At 43.1% G+C, this 24898-nt stretch overlaps 1 protein-coding gene across 1 annotated transcript in view; it reads left to right on the plus strand.

Annotated features, from left to right (window-relative positions):
- Positions 1–15309, plus strand: part of LATS2 (large tumor suppressor kinase 2) — a 48767-nt gene extending 33458 nt beyond the window's left edge. The window contains exons 3-8 of the mRNA XM_036404157.2: positions 3045–3177; positions 5067–6604; positions 9307–9889; positions 10516–10698; positions 11875–11981; positions 12684–15309. Of these exons, the coding sequence (XP_036260050.1) occupies positions 3045–3177; positions 5067–6604; positions 9307–9889; positions 10516–10698; positions 11875–11981; positions 12684–13178 (3039 nt within the window). The 3' untranslated portion in view covers positions 13179–15309. The remainder of the gene's footprint in view (positions 1–3044; positions 3178–5066; positions 6605–9306; positions 9890–10515; positions 10699–11874; positions 11982–12683) is intronic.
- Positions 15310–24898: the final 9589 nt, after the last annotated feature.

Consider the following 24898-nt stretch of genomic DNA (forward strand, 5'->3'; position numbering starts at 1 on the left):
TTGAGCCATTCTGCTGCTTCTGACAAACACTCTCCATCTCACTTAAGCCTCTGCTTTCCAACGAGTGTAATTGTTTAATCCATCTTCTGCCCTTCTTCCTCAACTTCAAAACAGTCCTTACATTGATTCCTAGCAAATGCAGCCCAGGCCCCAGCCCCAGCTGCCAGCAGGGAGCCAACTTCCCCTTCAGCCGGCCAGCCCTTTGCTGCCTCATGCCAGCCATGCTCCTTTGCTCTCAGAGCTCATCCCTGTGTTGCACATAGAAAGGAGAAGGGCCTGGGGAGCCAGCAGCCACCTCGGGCAGAGCACGCTCTCTGTGATCCTCAGCCACACATCAGCATGTCTTCTGTCCCTAAGGAAAAGGTGCTGGAGGTAATGGAGCTCTTTTCAGGTGACTGCCATAGAGAAGAGACCTGTGGGCATGGACAGTGGCAATAGGAAGAATGATGCAGTAGAGGACAAATGCCAGCTGCAACAATGCTGGGGCTTCTTGTTGTCCTCTACTCTCCTTGAGTATCACATGCCCCTAGAGGGATTTATCTCCTGGGTGGAGAATTGTGATTATCTGTGATTTGCCTCTGAGGAAAACCTTTTTCCTTTTGTTACCTTTCCTTACTTCATTTTTTCCCTACTTATATTTTCTCCTGCAGTAATGTAAATGCTGAGCAAACAGGGTGTGTCATGAGGAAACCCTTTGGAGTGTGGGAGCTGACCTAGTGAAAGTGGGAGCTGGAGCACAGGGCTGCTGTTGCACTGGGGGCTTGCAAGGGTGAGATTGCCACTGACACACCTGCTGGTCCCAAGCTCTTGCTGGCCTCTTAGGTTATCCAGCTGTGCTCAGTGAAATGTGTTGTGCCTGTTCCATCACATTATTCCCGCTGAAGTTTAAATATGAGTCCCCTAAAACTGTGCTGAAGGTAGAACATGCAGTTTCAGGAAGACCAGTGTTGTTTTTACTTTTGCTTTTCAGACACGGACAATGGCAAAAGAGGAGAAAGTTACAGTATGCTTTCAGAGATGATAACATTTCTCCTATTTTAGCCCCTTTGAATTATATACAGCCAGCACAGATCAGAGAGGGAGAAATGGACCATGTGGGCTGTTTCATTAATCATTAATACAATTGTTACCCAACATCCAAACCAGCCCAAATGTGCTTATAGAGAACATTTAATTTAGGAAACTTAGACTTGTGACCTAAGGCTAGATCTAGCTGCTGTAAATGGGACAGAGTATGTTAGCAGCCATGTGGAACAGGGCTGTAAAGCCCAGTGTCCCTGGATGATGAGAATGGTGAGCACTAAGATGTGCATTTGCTAATACTTTAGAAATGTATCCACAAGAAGAAAAAAAGAAAGAGGAAAAAACATTGTGGGAAATTCTTTCCTTCATACATAATATTTTTCTGATGATTTAAAATTGTCCTTAGTAATATGTTGATGCCAGTGAAGTATTTCAGCTATAGGAAATGTGAAAACAACTATTGCCTTTCTATGAATTACGAGTCATAAATTGTATGAAAAATATTCAGCTTGCTATAGCTATTCCACAAGCAGAACCTCTGACTAATGAAGGAACTGCTGCCATTTTGGGGCAGTAGGAGGGGTCTGAGTAAAGCAAACAAGATGCCAAGTGCCAGCATGTGGCTCTGTGCTAAGTGTGAATTAGTGTCATCTGAGATGGGCCTCCCTTGCTAAGTAAACAATTAGCGGGTATTTGACGTGTACAGAGCAGCAAAGCTGCCCTTTGCTCCAGCTGGAGTTCCCGACTGCCAGCCAGTGCCCAGAACTGACCCTTGGGAGAGCCGTGCACCAGTGCCAACCCAGCTCCACATCTGCAACCGGGCAGCCAAGCCAGGGAGGCACGACCTCCCTGTGATTCAGCGCTCAGTGGGCAGGTTGTGATGACAGCATTCCCCTAAAAATAGTAATAAAGTGGCAAGAGAATAGGATACTGACATTTGCAGGCAAATCCTTGGTGGTAGCATTCATTTCTTTCAGGATCAGTCATCTAAGAACTGGGAGTTTAGTTCAAGTTAGTTCTCTAATCATGTCACTAAGTCACTAGGGTTTATCTCCTCTTATACCTATTTTATGAATTGCCTTTTGGAGGTGATTATAGAAAGATGCTCAGCAACTACTTTTGAGTAGATATCCAGCTTTTTGATGGGTGAAGTTCTGTGAGTGAAATTCAACATTAAAGCTCTGGATTTCAAATTTCTCCTTCATTTCAGAAAACACCTTGGAACCTCATGAGCATTTGTGAATTTTGCTTTGCAACCACATGGTGCTTGAGTCATTGAAAGGTGTTTAATATACCTGAGCTATAAGTACAAACAAACTGCTAGGAGCTGTAGCAACAACTACTGCTAGCAACAACTAGCAGTAGTTGTTGCTGCTAACAACTGCAGTAGTTGTTAGCAGCAGCAACTACTGCTAACCATAGTTGTTAATAAAATACAGCTAAAAAGACTGACAGTGTAGCTTTCAGTTTGGGATGCCCAGTCATTTTCCAAACAAATAGTGGATAATGTCCCAAGTGTACTGAAAACAGCAATTTTTCTTCCCTGTGGACTCTAGTGAGCAGAAATCAACCCCTGCCTAATTAGCGCCTTTGTGGTATTTGTGAAAGGATAAAGTTTTTACTGTGTTCAGGTGTGACTAAGAGACATGCTCTCAAATACTAACAGCTAAATTTTCATTTCATTACATTGCATTACATTACATTTCATCCAGTGTGAAATTATGCTGGCTTTTCCATACCTTATTCAAAGATTGTTTTAAGGGCTCTTGAAATACACATTTTAATTTGATGCTTCTTTAATTGCTAGAATCTGGGTAGGTTGTATGTTTTATTATTTTCTTCTTATGATTTTTAAGTTGTGTAAGGCATGTAAATGCTTTCAAAATATGAGTCCATTTGGCTTCAGGCAGCTGTGATCTGATGTTTAGAATGCTCCTATTAATATAAGAACACTTACTGCTCTTCAGCTTGCAGTGCTTGGGTTTTGTCACAAGGTGATTCAATTCTTGTTTGCTTTGCAGGAGATGGCTGTCCGAGCACTGAAGCAGACAGGGAGCAGAAGCATAGAAGCAGCCCTGGAGTACATCAGTAAGATGAGCTACTTGGATCCTAGAAATGAACAGATAGTACGTGTAATTAAGCAAACCTCACCAGGTGAGCATGATTTTTTTTTTAGTTGTGTTCTTCTTTCTTGCAATAAGCTAGTTTTTAAAGTAGGATCGCTGCTGGGGAGAAGTGTTGGACAGCAGCGTTCCACAGCAGTCAGGACACAGTGCCAGCTTGCAAGGCCAGCTGGGCTGGAACCTCAGTACAGCTCACCTGCTTCCAAAATGCTGTCTGTGTACACTTTCATAGTCCACCTTCTTAAACAGAAATCTGTTGTTCAAATCCAAATATTCCCCTATTGGACCAGAACAGACTTACTGGTGTACAAATCTAGGAGGTGGACATCATATCTCTCTTGACATCAAGATTATTTGCACAGCTGAATTATGTGTCCCAAAGAAGGACAGTTATTGCTGCTACATTGCTTTGTGGCCTGTGATGAGGGAAAGCAAAGTCAGCTTGGCCCCAAGGCTCAGGATGAATCCTGCTGACAGAGATGACAAATGGGTCTTACTAGCTGCCTCCCACTTCCAGGCCAGGGTAGCCACTTCTTAGGATGCTTAGGATTGCTACAGCCTCCTTCAGTGCATCTCACTGTGTCCCAGCAGGTGAGCTGTCAGGGTGCTGTTGTAAGAACAGCCTCAGTAATGCTGGCCTTGTGTTATCACAGGAGAAAGAGCTGCCAATTATAGATTTCACTTTAAAGATCTCTGGTTATTTGTCCAGCCTGATTCCATTTCAAAACATTGCATTCTTTATGAGGGTATCATTTAGTGTGGTGCAACCCTCAGCGTGCAGAGAGTATGCAGAAACCTCTCTTAATACCATGCACGTCACTATGTGTCTGTAGGCAGCAGGGCTTGTGTGTCAAGGTGAGGAGTCAGCGGCTGTGCTCAGGTGTGCTGCATCTGGCCCAGCTGGGGCGTGCTGTACTGCAAAAAGCTTGTAATGCACTGTTCAAGCCTGTTAGTATGTCAGTATGGCTATTCTTAAGTCAGAATTTTAAAAGGAAATGGTTTAGGCATAAATGGGCCAAGTCCTGTAATTTGTGAGAGCTAAAGAAGCAGGAGGGGAACAAAAACATAGCAGCACAGAGTCTTCCCTTGTCTTTTTAGCACAGCCAGCGCTTTATACACCTGCAATTTGTCCTCAGATCAAAGAACTGATGAAAAGTGCCATTAACACTTCCACTGTAGGAATGCTGGTATCTTGTCTCTGCACATTCTTCAAGCTAAGATTAATATGTTGACACCCTGAAAGATTTTCCTTCCCAACAGATGGAAGATGAGTAATGTGAAGGGGTACTCAGTGTCCAACACATTGGAAGGAATACAGGACAAACTGTATGATGCCTTTGTTTAAATGAAGGAGAAGGAAAGAGGGATTTTTGAGAATGATGGAAGAGAGAGATGTAAACAGAAAACCAGTGTGAGCAGGTGGCTCACTGTGCAGAAGATGGACTCTGTGATGGCCTAGTAGTTTATAGCAATATTGACTTTAAGTTGTATAGAAAGTCCTTCCAGGAGTTTTTTTTCTCCTGTTGTTGTATTTAACACTCTGCTCTGTAGCTTCCTCCTGTCTGAGAGCAATGACTGCTAATACTGGTCCAGCTTTAAGAAGCAGGCTGTAGAGTAGTCTGATGAGTTCATAGTTAGGGAATTTGTGTTTCTATTTTCATGATTTGATAGGACTCCCTGATGATTCCTGGCATGAGCATTATTGTGAGCTTGGCACCGTTATCAGTAGGTATACTTGCCACCTATAACTTTAAGTGTTCAGAGTGTTAAATTTAGGTATTGAAAGATGTTTTTAAAACACATACTCCCTGAGCAGTGGGTCTATGTGTGTGTGTATGTATGTATAGATGCATGAGTAATACAAAGTAATTGGTTCACCTGAATTGTTTCCTAACGTTCTTCTGTATTCTTTTTATAAAGGAAAGGGTATTGTGCCAAATAACGTAACCCGCAGGCCAAGCTTTGAAGGATCAAATGAATCTTTTCCGTCCTACCATCAGATCAGTAATGCAGCCTATGAAGGGACAGGCTTTGGAGCAGAAGGTGCAAATATGCTTACTGAGGTTCCTAGGCCATACATGGACTATTTAATCTCTACTTCTCAGTCTTCAGCTATGACTGCTCCTGTACAGCGACCCTCTGGAGTAGGCACTCACAGCACACCAACGAGCCATCAGCAGAAAGCATACCCTGCAAATATGGAGTCTTCTGTGATTAATTATCCAGTGGCTAATCACAGCAGTCAGGCCCTGCAGCTGCAGGCGTCCCATGGCTGCAACAGCCAACATTACACCAGGCAGCACATGATGGTGCAGGGGGAACCTATGGGATATGGTGTTCAGCGGAGTCCATCCTTCCAAAACAAGATGCAGCAGGAGGGGGGATATGCCAATCTCCCAAATAAAGGGGCAGTTGTTCAGAACAGTACTGGTCATGCATTTCAGCAGGCACCACCAAGCCTGTATATCTCACATTCTCATCACAAGCAGACAAGTCCTTCTTCTCATCAAATGCATGTGATATCCAGAGGTCCAGCCTTTGCTAATGATTTTTCAGACAGTCCACCACAAAATCTATTGACTCCATCTAGAAATAGCCTAAACATGGACCTCTATGACATGAATAATCCTCAAGTTCAGCAGTGGCAGGCAGCAACACCATCACGCAGAGATTCTGTACAAAACCCAGGAATAGAAACATCTCCACGGCAACATGTATCCTTCAGACCAGATGCCGCAGTGCCAAGCAGAACAAACTCCTTCAACAACCACCAGCAGCAGCCACAAGTGACAGTGTCTATGAGACAGGTTCCTCCAGGAAAACCCGATCCTTCCATTACGTCTCCAAACACAATCACGGCAGTCACATCAGCTCATATCCTCCAGCCAGTGAAGAGCATGCGCGTGATGAGACCAGAGCCTCAGACTGCAGTGGGACCTTCCCACCCTGCGTGGCTGCCTGCTCAGGCACCGGCTGTGGATGGCCTGGAGATCATGGAGCAGCATGTGCCACCGCCTGGAGCAGCTAATGCCTACCAGCTCGATGTGGATTACGGTAACCAGGAGCTGCGGTGTCCACCCCCGCCCTATCCCAAGCATTTGTTCCTTCCTGGCACCACTGAGCAGTTTGATATCAACTGCTTGTGCATGGGCGTGGAGCAGACTCTGCGTGTGGTCCCCACTTCAACAAGCAACAAGGCTGAAGAGAGCAGTGAGAGAAGTGACAAAAGCAGCAAGAACACTAAAGCTGAAAAACCAAGCAAAGATAAAAAGCAGATTCAGACGTCTCCGGTGCCTGTGCGAAAAAATGGCAAAGATGAGGAAAAGCGAGAATCCCGGATAAAGAGCTACTCACCTTTTGCCTTCAAGTTCTACATGGAGCAACATGTAGAGAACGTCATAAAGACCTACCAGCAGAAAATTAACAGAAGGTTACAATTGGAGCAAGAAATGGCAAAAGTAATTCTTGTTTTGTTATTGTAAAATCTAGTAGGGTCAAATTGATTATTGCTATTTTTAATTTGTAAAAAAAATTGTAAAGGCAGAATCCACTGAAGTGGTAGGTATCAGACACCTCCCTATACCAGACTGTATCCCCTTAAAAGTGTGGATGCAGGTCTGGGAGGCTGTTAGAAAAACCTTAGATGTGAAATGATATTTGTTTGTACCAGAAAAGTAAAATGAGGCAAAACCCCCCATATTATAGGTAAGAACTTAGAATGCAGGCTTGAGGCTGAGATAATTCTGGCAGTACTTTGGCAGCTCTTGCAAAACTCTTTGCTCAAGTTCCTCCTCACTGTTCCATGATTGCTGCCCATTCACCAAAGCCATGGTTCAGCTTGGAGGTCGCTCTGCCATATTTTCAGATGACTGTGTAATACTTGACTGAAAGTTGTCTGTTGAACACATGTAAGTGATAATGTCATGCAAGTAACCATATTGGACTGACTTGAACTGATTTTGGGACCATTGCCAGAACTCATTCTAGAGGCAGGTCTCAGGGACATGCATTTTGGGTGATAGAACTTCTTTCGTGCCTAACTGCAGCTCTCAAATCTAAGCTGACTCTCTGATAGTGCTGCTTAAAACAAAGCTGCCAAGCTCTGATGATTGGTCTGGCAGTTGTGTTTTTAATTTTTACTTCTGAAAGAGGAAGAGGGATTTTTTCTTCCTAGGCATGACTGGAATATGACTAGTCTACTTTTGCATTAAAGGATAAGCTCTAAGAAAAGCTGTTATTAGCACATAATGGGTAATAATTAACTACCTAATTTTCCCTAGCACAGTCAGTTTCCAGAGGCAATTGATTCAATGCTCACATTGCACCAGAAAACTCAGGAGTTTGTTTACTGAGGTTAGAATTAAGAGAATATTCTTGGAAAATCTCTTGAAACATTGGCATTTTACTGACAGTTAATAGCTTGTCCTCACTGCAAGTACAGGTTGTATTGTGTTGCTTGAGTATTTTCCTGAGACTGAGATAGGGAATGATTTCTAGAGAGGTATAATAGGATCTAATTGTGCTAGTTCTTCTCTTCTGACTCTTCAGCTTTCCCTCAGTCAGAGATAATTCAGGTGTAAACAAAAACAACTCCTTCCCCTAGAAACCTTATCACTGACTGAAAATACACATGCAGGAGATTCTGGCGATCTTAATATTGCATTATTCTAGAATTAGCAAGAACAGACCGCACTCATTATTTTACCCTAAAAAGTAAATATTTCCTCTATTATGGATTGATGTAGTTATATTTCATTTCAAAAACAGTGTTTCTTGTTTTGATTTGGCTTTTTCCTTTAGTCTGAAACTTCATCCTACCTGTTCTGCAAGTTTCTGTAGACTTACCCCATCCTTTATTCCTACAGATTTAATTTTTATACTGTGAGGATCTCATTGCATAGTCTGGCTGCCCACATTCATCTTTAAATACCTAGACTACAGATGTGAAATTAAATCAGCCTAAGCAGCAGCCCTGTGGGTGTATGCTTGGGTTTCTAGCCTGCTAATCAGTGAGCTTCAGCTCCCTTCACCCTCCCAATGGCCCCTTCTCACCAGGCACTGATCTTTCTCTCAGAAGTAGTTCAGTTGATGCCAATTAATTCAGGATTTTGGATCTGGGGTGTGCAGAAAGAAAAGAGCATGCTGCAGGAAGTGAGTTGTCAGAGGAGCCTCGGGTCAGCCTAGGGGTTTCTGCTGGTGGAGGCCACCAGTGGCTCTCAGCAGAGGGCCAGACACTGAAGTTGGCAAATTTGGCATTCTGCAGGCTCTGTCTTGAAAGGTGGGGGAAATCTGGTTGGATCCAGCTGCTTCTCTCTTTTCCAGGAGGTTTCTCCCCACAGCCCTGTGAAATGTTATTCGCAGTTACTGGGAGGCTCTCTGGAGACGGGAGGTGGACAGGCCAGCTGTTCTACAGCTTGGGTGCAGAGGGAAAAGGATTCATTTAGGAGGGAAATAGCACCGGGGTCTGGGCTGCAGTGGCTGAGGGGAGACCAGACCTGAGGATTTTAGGTACCTATTTTGGGAGGGGAAAAAGAGAAGTTTATAGAACAGAGGCTCAGGAGATCTAAAACCTTGAGAGTGGAGGATATTTATGGCGGTGGAAGAAACACAATTTCTGAAGGAGTTTCCAAGGCACTTGGGAATGTGTAGGTCAAAAGCAGCTTTTTAATTACAACACAAAACCAAACAAACAGCACCCAAGGTAGGAACTGCTAATGTGAGTTGCTGTGGGGAACCATTCATGAACAAAGTGAACTGCTGCACATAGGTTTAAGTTTGATCTTAAATTAAGCTGGGCTTAAGTGCACATACATATGGTGGAGTACAGTGGCAAAATGCACATTTGAAAGGTGTAAACCATATCCCACGGTCAGGTTTGTTATGTTGTATTCCCCTCTCTGACAGTATTGCCCTATGCCTTCTTGTTCAGCCAAAAGAGACAGGCATACCAGTTTCAGATATTGCAAATTCAGGCAACAAGTTTGGGCACAGTGAGTTTTCAGAAATACCTCGACAGACAAGAGAGTATATCCTTCACGAATACATCTTTTCTGGTTCTTGGTTAATTTTTCTGAGAAATGTGTTTTTGGAATGCTCATTTGTTTTTCTCTTGCTATGAATATAACAGTATAGCTCTTGTGGTTTGTTTTCCTTTGTAAAGGCAGGCCTCTGTGAAGCAGAACAGGAACAAATGAGGAAAATTCTCTACCAGAAGGAGTCCAACTACAACAGACTTAAAAGGGCCAAAATGGACAAATCTATGTTTGTGAAAATCAAGACTCTGGGTATTGGTGCATTTGGAGAAGTATGCCTGGCCTGCAAAGTGGACACCCATGCCCTGTATGCCATGAAGACTCTGCGAAAGAAGGACGTGCTGAACCGGAATCAGGTGGCTCATGTCAAAGCAGAGAGGGACATACTTGCTGAGGCAGACAATGAGTGGGTGGTTAAACTCTATTACTCCTTCCAAGATAAAGACAATTTGTACTTTGTGATGGACTACATCCCTGGTGGGGATATGATGAGCCTGCTGATTCGGATGGAGGTCTTCCCAGAGCGTCTGGCTAGATTTTATATTGCAGAGCTCACTTTGGCCATAGAGAGTGTGCACAAAATGGGATTTATTCATCGAGACATCAAGCCTGACAACATTCTGATAGACCTCGATGGGCATATCAAACTGACTGACTTTGGACTGTGTACTGGATTCAGGTGGACTCACAATTCAAAATACTATCAGAAAGGTAATATTTTTACCCTTTTTCTAGGATGCTATTGTGTTATTTGTTTTGAAACAAGCACTTACTTGTTGGCAGGAACACCAGATCAGGAAACTAGACAAACAGTCAATGGCAATATAATGTGTCTGTCTCTCTCTGACTCACTCAATTAGCTTGTTTCCAGTTCTTTTGTTTCCAATACTGTTCAAAACCCTGTCTGTAATGTGGCTGTCTACTGTAGAAGCAGTAATTTTTCAGTTTATACTTGTTGGGAGGGTCTCTTTTGCTGGGAAATAATTTAATCACAGATTTGGAGTAGTCCATATGTCTCCTGTATGTGCTGTTGAGTTCTGGTGTCTGTTGGCAAAGAGGATATAAACAATTGGTGTAGCTAACTTAAGTATACTCCATAGTTCTGTGTCCTCCATATGGAACTATACTTCCTTGTGCTGAGACAGAGAGATTTTGTTGGACATTTTGTATGGAAAACCAATTGAGAATGGGAGGGCATTAAAAAATACCCTGGGTTTAAAGTTCAAATGCCATTCTTCAATGAGAGTAGAAAATGGCTCTGTATCTGAGTAAAAACTTCTCTCTTTGTGTGTCAAGTTTTATGATCACAAATGTGAACTTTCTCTCCCATATGAAAGGGAGCCATATCAGACAAGATAGCATGGAGCCCAGTGATCTTTGGGATGATGTGTCCAACTGTCGATGTGGAGATAGGCTGAAGACATTGGAACAAAGAGCTAAGAAGCAGCACCAGAGATGTCTGGCCCACTCATTAGTTGGAACCCCTAATTACATTGCTCCTGAAGTCCTGCTTCGTAAAGGTAGGTAAATCTGTATTTTTGTCCTGTTTTGCTTTTTTTTTCCTTGAATAAGCTTGCTGCTTTGGAAGATTATCATTCTGAAGGCCACAAACAATTAGATTAAGGAGAACTCCTGATGCTCCAGTGTGTAGCATCACCACACTAGGGGTGGCCATACTTTGTGTGTCCACACTCTGCGACCTTTGAGTGAGGCTGCTTATAACCATGTTGGATAATTTTAACAGTGATATTTTTCAAGTATAAAGCAGATTATCTGTACTCGTGGAGTACAACTCTGACCCCCCTATCAAGTTTACACAGACCAGTGAGTAGCCAGCTGACATTCTGGATCCCTGATTCAGATGGGCCACTTCAGCATAGATTACATAAACTTGTGGAAATACGTCCTCCATATTCCCACCCAGAGCCTGTGGAACCCAACAGGAAGTTTTCCACAATTTACTCTGGACACTCTACATTCAAAAGGTTAGCTTGAGGAATTTGGACAGTACTTGGTGACTATCCATGCAGAACTGACATGGTCACTGTAACAAGAAGATTAGGTGTTCAGAGTTGTCTGCAAACTAGATCTGCCTGATCTTCTCTAACAGAGATTTCACATTGGATCCTACATCATTTGATTACACAAATTCCATTGAAATCAGTGTTTAAATTTTTTTTTTTTCAGATCTTAAGCATACACCTTATTGGTCTTGTTCACAACACTTAAGTGATTAAAGTTGTTCCTTTGCTTGTAACTTGCTCAGAGAGTTGTCTGTGGCTTTCTTCTGTCTGTAGAGCCAGGCTGTGTCTTTCAGCAGCTTTTCAAAGTCATGGAGTCATCTCCACTGAACCTAAGATGGACATCAGTTGCTAAATATTTTTGTTATTTGAGGTTCAGTTTGTGCTGCTGTGGGATTGGGCACAAAAAAACCCTCCTTCTTTCTTTTTAATGACAGTGTCATGATTCACTTTTGTTGAGAATTTATTCAGAAAGGTTCAAGGACAGTAGGATTAGATCTTTACTAGAAGTAAACAGCAGTAAAGTAAGTCAGCAAGCAGAAGTCACAAACTTTTTGTCTGAGAAAAGGCAGAAGTTTGTGCTATATGTTTTAATACTTAATTGCAAGCAGGCCTAATAACTCTGTACACATTCCCCTTAGCTAGTGGAGATCAACCTTTTGACTTGCCTTTCAGGATACACTCAGCTCTGTGACTGGTGGAGTGTTGGTGTCATCCTCTTTGAGATGTTAGTGGGACAGCCTCCTTTCCTGGCTCCTACACCCACAGAAACCCAGCTGAAGGTAAGTTGAAGCAAAGTTCCAGTCTGTGGTAGCAAAATTTTAACCCTTCCCTTCCCAGACCTACTCCCCTTTCTTTTGCTAGAGAAAGGAGTAATGGTTAAAAAAAGCCTGATTTTAAATAGTTCTGTGCAAGCACACATCTTTTGCCAGTAAATGAAGACACTGAATATCAGACTAGAACTGACTTGTCCAGCTGCAGAGATAGATATTAGTTTTATGAGTCTTCTTAGCAGAATTGTGATTTCTCAAGCATAAGTTCATCCATTTAATTACTTAGGGTGCCTATTAGTACCTGATATGCCAGTGACAATTGCAGTTGGCAATATAAGTGTTTCACAATTGAGCAATGATAGGTGTTTTTTAGAGAGATCTGTCTTGTGACCACTTTTCCTAGTTTATATTTTGGAGACAAAGAGAAGTAATTCCTTTGTGTAAACTGAGTATGTTCTCAAATCTGACTGTTGGAATATTTGGGAAGGAATTTGCCTTTTAAACAAATGGTACTGTTCTTTTTGTCTGCTAGCCAACAATGTTTTTCTGGTTCATTAGAGTAATTACTAACAGGAAATGCAATCTTGAAGCTGTGAACTGTGCAGACTGTGAGATGACTTGTTAGGTGTGCACTCCTGTACAGTTCATGTTGGCCATTGGAAGAGTTCTGTTTCCAGATCAGAAGTTCCTTAATACCTTTGTTACCTGCAGGTGATAAATTGGGAAAGCACACTGCACATTCCCTCACAGATCAAGCTGAGCCCTGAGGCAACTGATCTGATCACAAAGCTCTGCTGTGCTGCTGAGGACAGGCTTGGAAGAAATGGAGCAGATGATATTAAAGCCCATTCTTTCTTTCACTCTATGGACTTCTCTACCGATATCCGTAGGCAGCCAGCTCCCTATGTTCCAAAGATCAGTCATCCAATGGACACTTCAAATTTTGATCCAGTTGAAGAAGAAAGTCCTTGGAGTGATGCTAGTGGTGACAGCACCAGGACCTGGGATCCACTAGCCTCTTCCAACAACAAACACACAGAACATGCTTTTTATGAGTTTACTTTCCGAAGATTCTTTGATGACAACGGGTATCCGTTCAGGTATCCCAAACCTTCTGGAATGGAAGTTTGCCAGTCTGAGAAGTCTGATGTAGAAGACAAAGGTGTGGTAGATCAGACTGGAGCTTGTCAGCCTGTATATGTGTAAATTATTGTATAGAGTACTCCAGATAAGACTAATCTCAAATCCAATAGGGCCTTTAACTGATCCTTTAGGAGCTGATCCTGCAGTACTTGTGTACCTTCAGCTGAGGCTGGAGACATCCTGGGGAGTAAAAGAAGCTTGCAGGGCTAGGTCCTAAAGATGGCACTCTTGAAAGTTCAGGTCAGTTCTACTGTAAATAACTTTGTTGATAATTACACTTGAAACCCTGGTCTTCACCAAAATCTGCAAGGCCAGCAGTCTGTCATTTCTGGCCTATTTTATTTGAGGTCAGCATCCCCCTTACTCAGATTAACACTTACAGACTTCTGCAACTGTCAGCGTTGTTTTTTAAATGAGTAAAGAGCACTTATATTTTGTTTATAGCAGGGTTTTTTTCCTACTAAATTATAGGGATTAACTTTGACAAATCATGCTGCTGTTCTTCTTTTCTACATTTTTATTTTATCCATAGCACTTACTTCATATTTAGGAAGATGCATAAAGTTGAAGAACATGTGATGAAAGGTCTGTGCAATAATGTAAGAAAGAAAAAAAAAAGAAGAAAAATGAAAAAAAGAAAACTGCTCTCTAATTTTCTAAATTTACTGATGCCATCGTATTCACACCGTGATTTTTGTTTATTATATGTATTTTCCACATTTCAAAATTGTGACATAACCTTAAAGCTGCTTTATTTCTTTCTGCTTATTGGAGTGAAATAGAAAGTGTGAGCAAGTGGCAACTTGGGTGTGATTTCATTGTCTAGTGTGTGAAGAATGTTGCATGAGCAGTGGTTTTCTATTTGAAATGGCCTTTTCTTGCCATTCACAGGCAGGTCCTGTGGATTCATTTTTCTAAGGGTCTAAAATTAGACCATTTTAAACCGTGTGTTGATAATGTATTGTGTGGATGGTTTCCTCTTATGATTGTATCCAATATTAATTTTGTAAAACAGATTGCAAAGGTTATACCTGAGTAGTGATGTTGTGGTCTGATGTAATAGATGGTTTTAGCAAGCACATGTCACGGGCACACGCATTTCCCAACGTGGATCAGCAGCCAGAACATTACAATGGAGCAGATTTGTGGGGAGAGCCTGGATGGGGCTGGCTCAAGCAGGGAGCAGCACAGAGGCCGTGGCTCTGGCAGGGAGCAGCACAGAGGCTGTGGCCCCAGCTGGCAGAGACAGCACAGCATCCAGACTGGAGCATCTCCCAGCACGGGGCTCCCATAACACCCCAAGGCCCCGGGTGCAGCGAGGCTGAGGCTGGGTGCCTGCAGCTCCACAGACACCTATGGAACCTGGAGGTATGTGGCTTTCCAGACATCAGACCCCACATGTGTATCCATTTAGGATCTAATGTTTTAGGCTCTGACATTGGAAAATGTTGGCATTGTTGGTAGGTCATTCTGTCCCATTGTCTAGAGTTAAAATGTTGCTGTGACGGAGCACAATAGGCCTTCATTTCTGTCAAATTATAGGCATACTTTGAAATATCAGTTTTTAACTATGTTAAAATATGCATTTTTCTTGTATGTATAAGTGAGAATTATTCAAGATGATATCAGAATACTAAAGATAATTAAGCCATACATATTTGCATATATATTATATATAACTAAATAAGTAAACACACAAAAATCCGTAATTCAGATTAGTGTAACAGTCCTATTTAAAGTGATTGACCTAATAACATTTGATGAAAACACTCCTTTAATGTGTTTTTGCTTTATTTTATTTTTAAATCTGGAGCTTCATTATTTTTTCCGTATATTATTCCACATATTAATCCTTAATGTTTTAGCATATCCTCTCCTATCCATTGTTTAGATATCTAAGCAACAACATATGAATTCATCAGCCTAAACTAAACAAAAATGATTGTGTATTTGTTTACATTTGTATGAAAGGAATGTTCTGAGGTATGCAGTGCTTGTGTTGTGACAGTTCATGTAAGATTCAGTATTACTGCTTTTTTATATAGTAATGCCATTTTTTTGTTATTTACATCTATCTGACATTCTTTCATGTGGTAGGTTCTTTCTCAGGAACTCAATTTAACTGTTATTTATTGATATATCATTGCCTTTGAAAGCTTCTACTGGCAGAATTTATTAAAAACCTGAATCAAAATCTACAATGTGTTTATGTGTTACTCAACCCTCCTTTAAGGGAGAAGTTTTAGTGGGTTTCTTTTTGTAATGTTATTGATTGAGCTACAAACATAAGATCCAAATCTCATCTCTCCTGCAGCATTTGATGTGGAATCTTGGGGTACCTTGAGGCTATTTCTTCTGTCCTCAACGGCTCTTAAGAATAAGGAGCAGGATTCCAGGTAAAACTTGGTTTGGAGTGAGCAGGTCAGTGGATGGAACAGATATGGAATGGAATAGATAAAACTGAGCACAGTCACTTCCTTTGCAGTGGTGGTGCTGCCAGGGCAGCCACAACGCTGGCTTGCCCCCTCTGACTGTTGCCTCTGATTAATTCTAAAATGTAAATAATTCACCTGCACATACAGAATCTCTGAAACTAAGCAAAACAAGAGAAACCAGCCCAGAAGGAAACAGGTGCTTCCACCATTACTGATTTACAATCTGTGCTGCAGGGAACAGGAGCCAACTCCCCTTTCACCTATAGAACTAATTTGAAAAACCAATCTTTCAAGTTTATCAGACACTGTCTGTAGAAGCCTCTCATCCTTTGCAGACATTTCAGAGGTAAACAGAAACTTGGGAGTAAATTTATAAAATTTGGACAAGTAAACCTTGTGCTACATCCTGAGACTGGCTCTAATTCTTGTTTCTGCTGAACTTCCTGCAAAATCAAGGATCTTCTTTTCAGAGGTTATTAAAATTCAGGGTTGTTATTGAAATACCCCTTCCTCAAAAACAAAACAAAGCAAATGAAAAAAAGCACCCCAGATAACTTAATAAAAAACCAGAAAACTGGTTTAAAATATAGCAGGGCTGCCAGGAACAGAAAGGAGTGTCTACAAACCTTTCATACCTGTACTCTTCAGCAGGGCCAGATTTGCTGAGCAGCAGCAGCAATTCTTGAGAAGCAAATTATTCCTAGTTGGATGCAAAAGAACTGGCAGTGGAAGTTAAAACCAGTTGCCTAGCTTGAGCAACATGAAAGCTAAATGAGGGAGAGAAGCATTTGACTTTTAAATGGAAATGGAAGAATGAGGCTATGCAGGAAGCAGGCGATAGCCTGGAACTGGATGGAAAATTGGTCTCACGAGCACAAGAAAATTCTTTTCCCTGTAATTTTTGAGGTATGAAATAACTGCCTTAAAAGCTTTCCTAGAGAAACTGCAAGGAGAAGAGGAATTTAGAACATATAATTTGGTCCTATCCCAAAATGCAGAAACATTGGCAGAAAATGGCAACTGTTACTAAATTTACTATTGGAATTAAAAATAATAAATCTTTCCTACAGGAAATAATCTTAAGAATAGATAATGTAGAAATAGCAACCATTAAAACACACACACACCCCCAAAAAAGTGTAAAAATGTTTTTCCTGGCAGAGAAATCTGCTGCAGCTAAGAACATGGAAACTGTGCCTACTCTGTGTTTCTGTTCTGAGCAGTGAATGAACAGTGGGCAGCTTTTTGTAAAAACAGAGTCCTGGGTTCCATCTTACTGAAACAAACTGAGGATCTGATCCATAAAACTGGGGTCACCTTCTGCAAATGCAACAGTAGCTCCAGGCCTTGCAGAAGAAACTGGAGCCTGGTGACATGGACAACAGAAATTTGAACAGACTGATGGATGCGCTGACTTGCAGCTCTCATGGTTTCCAAAGTGCCTCAACTTCAGTGCTGTGAGATGAAAAATACCTGTGACAGCATCTATTATTTTTTAAATGTGTGAAGAAAATGGGGCTTCATTAAGCAGACCTTGAATGGTCTTAAGTGTTTCTCAAACTTCAGTGGGGCTCAAAAGATAGAGTTAAAGGCACAGCCCGTCTCATCCCCATGCCCCAAGAAAGCCCCAGGTACTTAGCAGTTGTAAGAAATGGGAAATTGAATGTGCAAGAGGTACACGTGGGCCAAGGGAGATAGCTGATCCTCTTAGGCCATGAGTGGCAGCCAGGAAAAGGACTTTAAAGATGGTCCAGCCTTGCTGCAGTGTGCAGTGGTTACCCCGTGTGGGTGCATGTGCTGGGGACAACATTCTTGGCACCTCCTATTGGTCTGGCCCTTGTTGGGAGCACACAGCAGCCTTCCCAGGGAGTCCTGCTGGACAGGAGGGAGTCCTCAGAGAGCCAGGCCTGCAGCTTTGGGTGCTGCTCTACAGAGAAGGGAGGCTGCACTGCTGCCCTGTTCCCACACCACCTCTGTCCCTGGGCTGCTTTGGAGCAAAGCACAGCCACAGCTCACCCCAAGGCTGCTGGTTTGCCCAGGCAAGTGCCACAAAGGAGCTCACCATGTGCCACAAAGTGTAGCCATAGATGGAAAGCTTCTCCCCTAAACTGGCTGTTCCAGTGAAGGCCACATCAACTGTCCCAGAAATATGCTTGTTGTAAGTTATAGTGCTTTTTTCCCTCCTGCTTTTATGCTGCTGGGCAGCTATGGCTGAGGTTTTTTCCTTTCTTTTTTCAGGGCAACAGTTGGCTGCACAATCCTGCTCCTTTCCAAAGGGAGCCCTGATAGCTTTCTGTGGCTAGAGGGGAAACTGACTAGAAAGGAGAAGAATCCACAGGTCACCCATTAACATGGCAAAGTTATCCCACTAAAGTAATGCAATATATCTTTAGTAATGCAAAGTCTGCAAATGAAATCACTGCTCCTGAGGGCAACCTCTCCTCAGCCTCTCATGGTGGCCTCATGCTCTGATGAGTTACTGTGTCTTCTTGACAGCTGCTTTCCATGGCATTGGTCATTCTTGGCCTCAATAGCAGCAGTAAGCTCAGCTCAGCAACTGCCTGTGGCTTTTACTGATCTGATGCCAATTTTAAAGCAGTTAATTTCACTAAAAAGAGACCCGATCGTGCTCAATAGTACAACCAGTAAAAAGGAAAGGAGGGAACACACATTTACCTTTTATGTGTCTAACTTTGCTACTGGGACCTTGGCACAAGGACAAAAGTGTGCATTGGCACATTCTTATGAAAGGCTCAGTTGTCCAATACTTCACAGGTATGTTCTCCAGCTATTTATATGTTTGGGTTTGCCTCAACATTGAAGGATGGGTAAGAGGTTTTTTGGTTTGGTTTTCTAGGCATGAAATCTAACAGGTAAGAAAACTCAAAATTCAGCTTCAAAACCACCTGTGTAGAGTGTGGCTTATTCTGATGTCATGACAGGACTCAACAAAAGGAAGGGTTTTTTTATAGGAGGAACTCATTTGGGTGGAAACCAGGGAGACTGCAGGTAGCCAAACTGACCAGGGAATTGCAGGAAGAGCAGTGAGTATCAAGGCTGGCTTTACAGCTGGATCTGCTTTGGTTGGGACCAGGGGTGAACAGATAATAGAAGCACAGAAATGCCACAGTTGGCAAAGACTTCTGGAGATCTGCGGTCCAACCTCTGACTCACCATGGGCTGCAGCCCGCACTGGGACTGGCCAGCCAGACTTTTGTCCAGGAAAAGCCTCTAGAGGTGGCACATCCTCCCCCAGCACAAGGGCCTGAGGCTGGGTGGAACAGAAGATGGCTGTCACCAACCACATGTGCTGGTCTCCAAGCCCTTGGGAGCCTGGCTCTGGGGGTTCTGTGGTGGTTCTTGGCATCATGGCCCCGCACAGAAGCCTCATGTCACCACTGAGTGTTGTACCACAGCTGCAGGAAGGCATGGTCAGGCAGTGCCAGCCAAAAGGCCCTGAAAGAAGCTATGGCTAAAGAGCTGCATGGAGGATTCTGCAGCTGTTGAGGTGTTGGGGCACAGACCACCCTGGCTGTTCCCCAGCCTTTGCCCACCACTGAGCAGAGCTGTGCACAGCCAGAACACAACTCTCACCTCAAAGGAGCCCATTTCAGAAAATGTGCACCTGCACAGCCATAGGTGAATGGGGTGACTGCCACAGATCAGGCACCTTATAACAGGCAGAAGTGCTAGATAAATGGCAGAGCACTGATAGGAATGATGATGATCTGCTGCAAATCTGGTGGGACACCCATGGCATGTCACCAAGAGGAGCAATAATGCCTTTTCTGTATCCATCTTTTCAATGTGTGCCTTGTCCCTGCTGTGCAGAGGGAGTGTCACACTCACACATGTCAGTGCTCTGCCCCCCAAATTGCTTAATTCTGGAAGAATTATCTAAATAAAAGTATCTCCCAGAAGGAAGTTGTCTTTCTATTCCCAGGGATTGGCTGGGGACAGGCTGTTTCCCTCAGGGAACTCTACTTGTTATACTGGAGACCAGATCCCTGGGCAGGAGGAGGTGAATTCAAATCCATAGTGGGTTTTCTTTCCCCAAAGAAAATACTTCACATAGGAAAATATTGGTTTGACAAAATGGAAATATTTTGGCAGAATTTACCAGCGCATTTACAATCATATATCTAAAACATGGTAAAAATATTTTGTTTCCAAAGAAATCAAACCAAAAAATGTAGTAAAAAGGCAAAGGGCTTATATTTTATATTTAACACACTATATTCAGAATTGCAAACATTAAAATGAACTACTGTGACTATATAATTTTGAAGTTTCCAGAACGGATTTTGGAAATACAGTTTCTTGGAAATTTCCAACTGTGCATTCCAATTTAGGCCTGAAGGATTGTTTTAACATTCAATTTCCCACATAGCAGGACCTGCCAATTTAAACTAGCTCTAAAAATAACAAAGGAGGTCAAACAAATCCAACTAATATCTGAAATTAAAATGAACTTAACTGACAGCCTCATCCTGCATGGAGCTCTGATGTTATCAATCTTCTTGCCCTCTTCTGAAGTTTAATCCATATTCCAGCCAGGGCTAGGAATGGGAATCACAGCAGGAAGGGTTCTGAGGATGTGATGGTGGGAGCCAGTACCTGCAGTGCCATCGGTGGAGGGTGTCCCACGCTGGGGACAGAGCAGGAGCACAGAGAGCAGCACCCTCAGCCTGAGTGGGGGCTGGCCAAGCTGCTGGCCCTGCTCCACACAGCCCATCCTGTGGCCGAGCCGATCGCTGGGAAGCATCGGTCTGTGAAGTGCCAGAGGAGAACAAGCAAAGCTTATTTACCCCAGCCTGTAGCTGAGGCACTGACACTGCTGTGCAGTTTCCTTTAGTTTGTTGAAATGCTGTGGTTTGCTGATTTGGAAGTATTCTTTTCTACTGTGGTTGAGTCAGGGGAACAGTGGTGGCTGGAATTGGTGTCCCAAGTGGCTCCATGTTTGCGGCGATGCAGGAATATCTTGTTAGTGCTGTTTTCAAAAGGAACCATAGCCCAGATGTGCTTGGCAGCTTTCCCAGTGGAAGGTAAAGAATAGTGTAGATGACAAGAGGTATTGATGTGAAAGCATTTTAGGGCTGGCAGGTTTAAGGGCCAGAGCAGATGAACAGGGGTGAGCGTGGTGTGAGGGCAGGAATTCTTACACCTGCAGTGGCAGAAGCACAGCAGTGCTTCACTCCCTAAAGCCAAGTGGTACCCAAGCGTTTGTGCCCATCCTAGTGGCACTAGTGGACTAATGTCCCATCCCCTAGGGATGTTTTTCTGTCCCCACTAGTTGGGACAGCCTGACACAGGGCCAGGCAGTAGCAAAGCAGCACTGATTGTCATGGCCTGGGAGATTTGTCATCTTGCTGCTACAGAAGGACACATCTGGGGGACATGGAGTCACTCAGGGTGATAGCCAAGCCTATGTCTTTACTGTCACAGCTAAGCATAGGCACATCAGGTGCCTCACAGGTACCAGGCTAAGAGTGGCAGGTAATGCCCACAAGAAAAAATGTTCTGGGGTACCTCCATATTTCATGTCCCCATAAACTGCTGCTGTTTGATGGAGGGGCCTCCTGGTGTTCTTTGACTCAAAGAACTCAAATTCTACATAGCAATCAAGACCAACCCCTGCCTTATGTAGCTCCCTAGCCAAACCCATATTCCATATTCCTAGCAGCCTTGCACTTGGCCTTGGTAGTTAATACAGTCACAACCTTGAAGCCTGTAACTCAAAGTCACAGCAAAATGAAGAACCTCAAGCAGGTTGGAGGTGACTGAAGGCAGCCTGCTGAGCAACTGTGATGGCAGCACCTCTCTCTGCAGTGCTTTACTCTTTTGTTTGGTTGCTGTTACATTCAGCCCACTTCAAGATCTCCTTTACAGGCTGAGAAACCTGGTGGCAAGCTGCAAAAATTCAAATTGCTCAGTGTGGCAATAGCTTGGAGTGTTTTATAACAGCTGGCTCAAGAATCAGCTGATTTAATACATGGTTTTGCCAAAGCAGAGTAAATTGCTTCCAGCACATTCCTGCTTTGCTTCCTGTAAGACACCTTGAGGTGACCTTATGCTGCCTACTCTGAGTTCAGCACAGAAGGCTGGACCTGCAGAACCCCTTCCAGCCTCAGGACTCTGGGGTTCTGGGCCAAGGATGGTAAGGAGCTTCTGGAAGCTCCCCTGTCCAGAAGGTGGAAGCCTCAGCAGAAAAAAACAAACCAAACCAAACCAAACCAAAACAAAACAAGACAAAAACCAATCAATAAGATGAAAAGCAGTTTATCTCGAAGAAAAACTCTTTTCTAGCAGCTGAGTAGCAGTAGGGGAAAAGCTTGAACCACAAAGCATTGCTGTTAGTAGCAAGAAGAAGAAAACAGCGCTGATGAGTGGACTTAGGAGTCACTTTGTGGTAAGGACAAGTCATGGTGTGGCACAGACAGCAATTGGACAACCCCAGTGATAGCAGCTGGAGCTCAAGGGGCAGAGAGGAAACTTTCTGAAACAGATTGCAGATCTCTGGTTCTGTCTGCTCTTTTCTGATACATTGAAATTCACTTTGCAGCTCAATGACTGACTTAAATTAAATTATTAACATCCTCACTCTTACAGAAAGCATCCTCATCACTTTATTATGAATTTAAATGTTACTTTGCATTTTCTGAGTGTCAACATGGATAATCAGGCTTGACTTCCTTTTGAGAAATATCAATAAAATAACAGCTTCCACTGTCAGGCTCTGGCACAATTCCCAGTCATTGAGCTACTTGAAACAACATTTGTCATTGCTAAAAACCATTTTTGAAAATAACAGGAACTGTGCCGTAGAAGTTTAACTGCTGCCCTCTTTTGGGTAGGATAATTACTGCTGGTCTCTGTCGGGATGCTCTACCACCGACAGACACGGAACTAACTCTGCGTCGGGAGCACGGGGTGAAATGGTTCTGTACACTGCATAATATCCTCGAATACCCAAATTCCACATGCTGTTTGTACTTTACAATCAACAGTGGCTTTGCCTATGAAGGATTTATGCAATTAGTGGTGGTTTCTTTGTCCCTCTGTTCTTCTTCTACAGTTCCTGTGGGCACTGAACAGCTCTGTGCTGCAGGACACTGTGGATCACAAACTCAGATTGCAGGCTGAGTTTAAAATGAGTTTTGATTGCTTGCAGAATACCAGGGAGAATAGTGTAGATTTATCCAGTCTCTGTAGCCTGATTTTCAGATGGTTTGCCCTTGTGCTGGGAAGTCCAGAATTAATAGGTACTTATATTAACATGAACATATTGTGCTTCTATTAAGATTCTTTCCCCTAGTGTCTGTATTTATTTTTAAATTGACTAGCAGCAGTTAAGTGGTCACAAGGGGGATAACCAGAATCTGTCAGAGAAGATACAAGTAAATGTCCCAAGACCAAAGCAGGAGAGATGTAGAGGCAGGAAAGGATGTTTGAAGCTCAGGGAAAAGACATTAAAGAACACCTGTGCCTTTGCAAATCAGCTTCTGGATTATTTTTAAATCCTGGGATATGAGTCAAAGGTGAAACATTTCCCTTTAAGTCCCTGCACAGGCAGCTACAGCTGATCAGTGAGAAGAAGCAAGAGGTGACCAGTCTGGAATCAGGGGAGATTTTTGGGGGAAAATGCCTGCGCCTGGGCGGCACGCTTTCCTTCCTCTGTCACTCTTCCTTTCAGTGCACAGAAAGTGAATCAAGGGAGATGCAGGTTCAGGAAATGTGTTTTTCTGTGGTCTCTCCAGCCTTCCCTTGCTTTTGGCTTCACTTGTAGCACTGAGGCTAAGCAGAGAGGATACAAAGGCTTGTCACTAGGATTATCTTCCCTTCCCTCCCCCTAACAGACACTCGAGCAGTGGCTTGAAAAATGGGTGTATCACATATCAAATCTGTGGAAGAAGCTGAAACACAATTCCTAAAAGGTGTTTACAAGCATTTGATTTCTTAGTTGCTCTCCTTCATTTAGACAGCCCTGGCAAATCCCTGGTTGCTGCGCAGCTGTCCCAAATTGTCCCCCCCATCCCAAGTCCAAGTCCAAGTCCATGGAATCTCTGAATTCAATGGTGCAAAGATGCTCAAACACCAAACTTTGCTCCACTCCTTACAGGTTGCTGAGAATCCTTCAAGCTGATGCCAGGCTGGCACAAAACAAGATTCTCACTGTAGAAAAGGGATGCTTACCTGACCAGGAGAGACTATTTTGTAAAACATGTTCTGGTATCTCTAAGGAAAAGGGTGGCTAATTGTGTCTCATTGGGGTACTGCAGTGCAGTGTAGGATGAAGTTCCTGCTTCAGAACAGGATTTTTCAGTTTCTTTATTCCATATCTGAAGGTAGATGCTGCTTTATAACTTGTATAATTTTATGTGAGTTTTCTGCAAGAGATTTTTTTGTAAGTGCATATATTCATCTTCTAAAGGACTGCCTCATTAACTGGAGGCAGTTGGTCCCTCTCTAGCTTGATCTTGCTATTTTTACAAAATAAAACATCTTTAACATGTGAAATCAAGAGAGCTTCCACTATATGACAGCCAGTGCTCCGATGAATTGGACTGTCACAAGAGAGGTAAGAGAAACTTTTGGCTCCAGGAGATGCAAGGTCCAAGACCCTGAGCCCTCTCCTACCTCCAGCCATGACGCCACTGCCTACACTCAAGCAAAAGCAGCCTCCTGTGTGTTCACAGGTGAGAAAGTTGGGATTTGGGTGTCTCTTGCCCCCAAACAGATGCATAGCTCTGGTCAGAAGGTGCCAAATGGGTGACGTAGGTGTTGGGTTTTTTCTCTAGGCCAGAATTGCCAAAGTTGGTTGTCTCTGGTGGTTCTTTCAACAAAGGTTTGCATTTATTATAAGCTTCTAATAAGATATCCAGCTCACCCTAAGAATTATTTATGGGACCTGGCTGTGTACTTTGAGGTGACACCACAAGTTCAGGCACTGATGTCCATTTTGTTGATCTACTCTTGGTGATTTTTAAGGCTGAGGTCTGGATGTCCTCAGCATCTGCTGATGCTAATGAGAGCTGAGAGCACCCCATGAACTCACTAGATTAAGTGCTAACCTTAATAACTGCTGATCTAAATGTTCCCACTCCAGCAGCCAAGGACAGGAAAAATGTTCTGGAAATTTAATTTAATCTCTCAGCATGAGTGTCCTGCATGGAGCTCATCCTTGCTGCTGGACTGTCTTCTCACAGAATGCCTCAGACACCACCTTTGAGGGACCTGCTGATTCTGTGTTGAAATCTCATTCTAAATATGATCCCTTTAGATGTTATTTCACATAATTTTCACATATAGTTATTCACATAACTACAACCAAGTTAACTGTGCAAAAAT

This window comes from Molothrus ater, chromosome 2 (assembly GCF_012460135.2).
Source record: "Molothrus ater isolate BHLD 08-10-18 breed brown headed cowbird chromosome 2, BPBGC_Mater_1.1, whole genome shotgun sequence".
Taxonomy (NCBI): Eukaryota; Metazoa; Chordata; class Aves; order Passeriformes; family Icteridae; genus Molothrus; species Molothrus ater.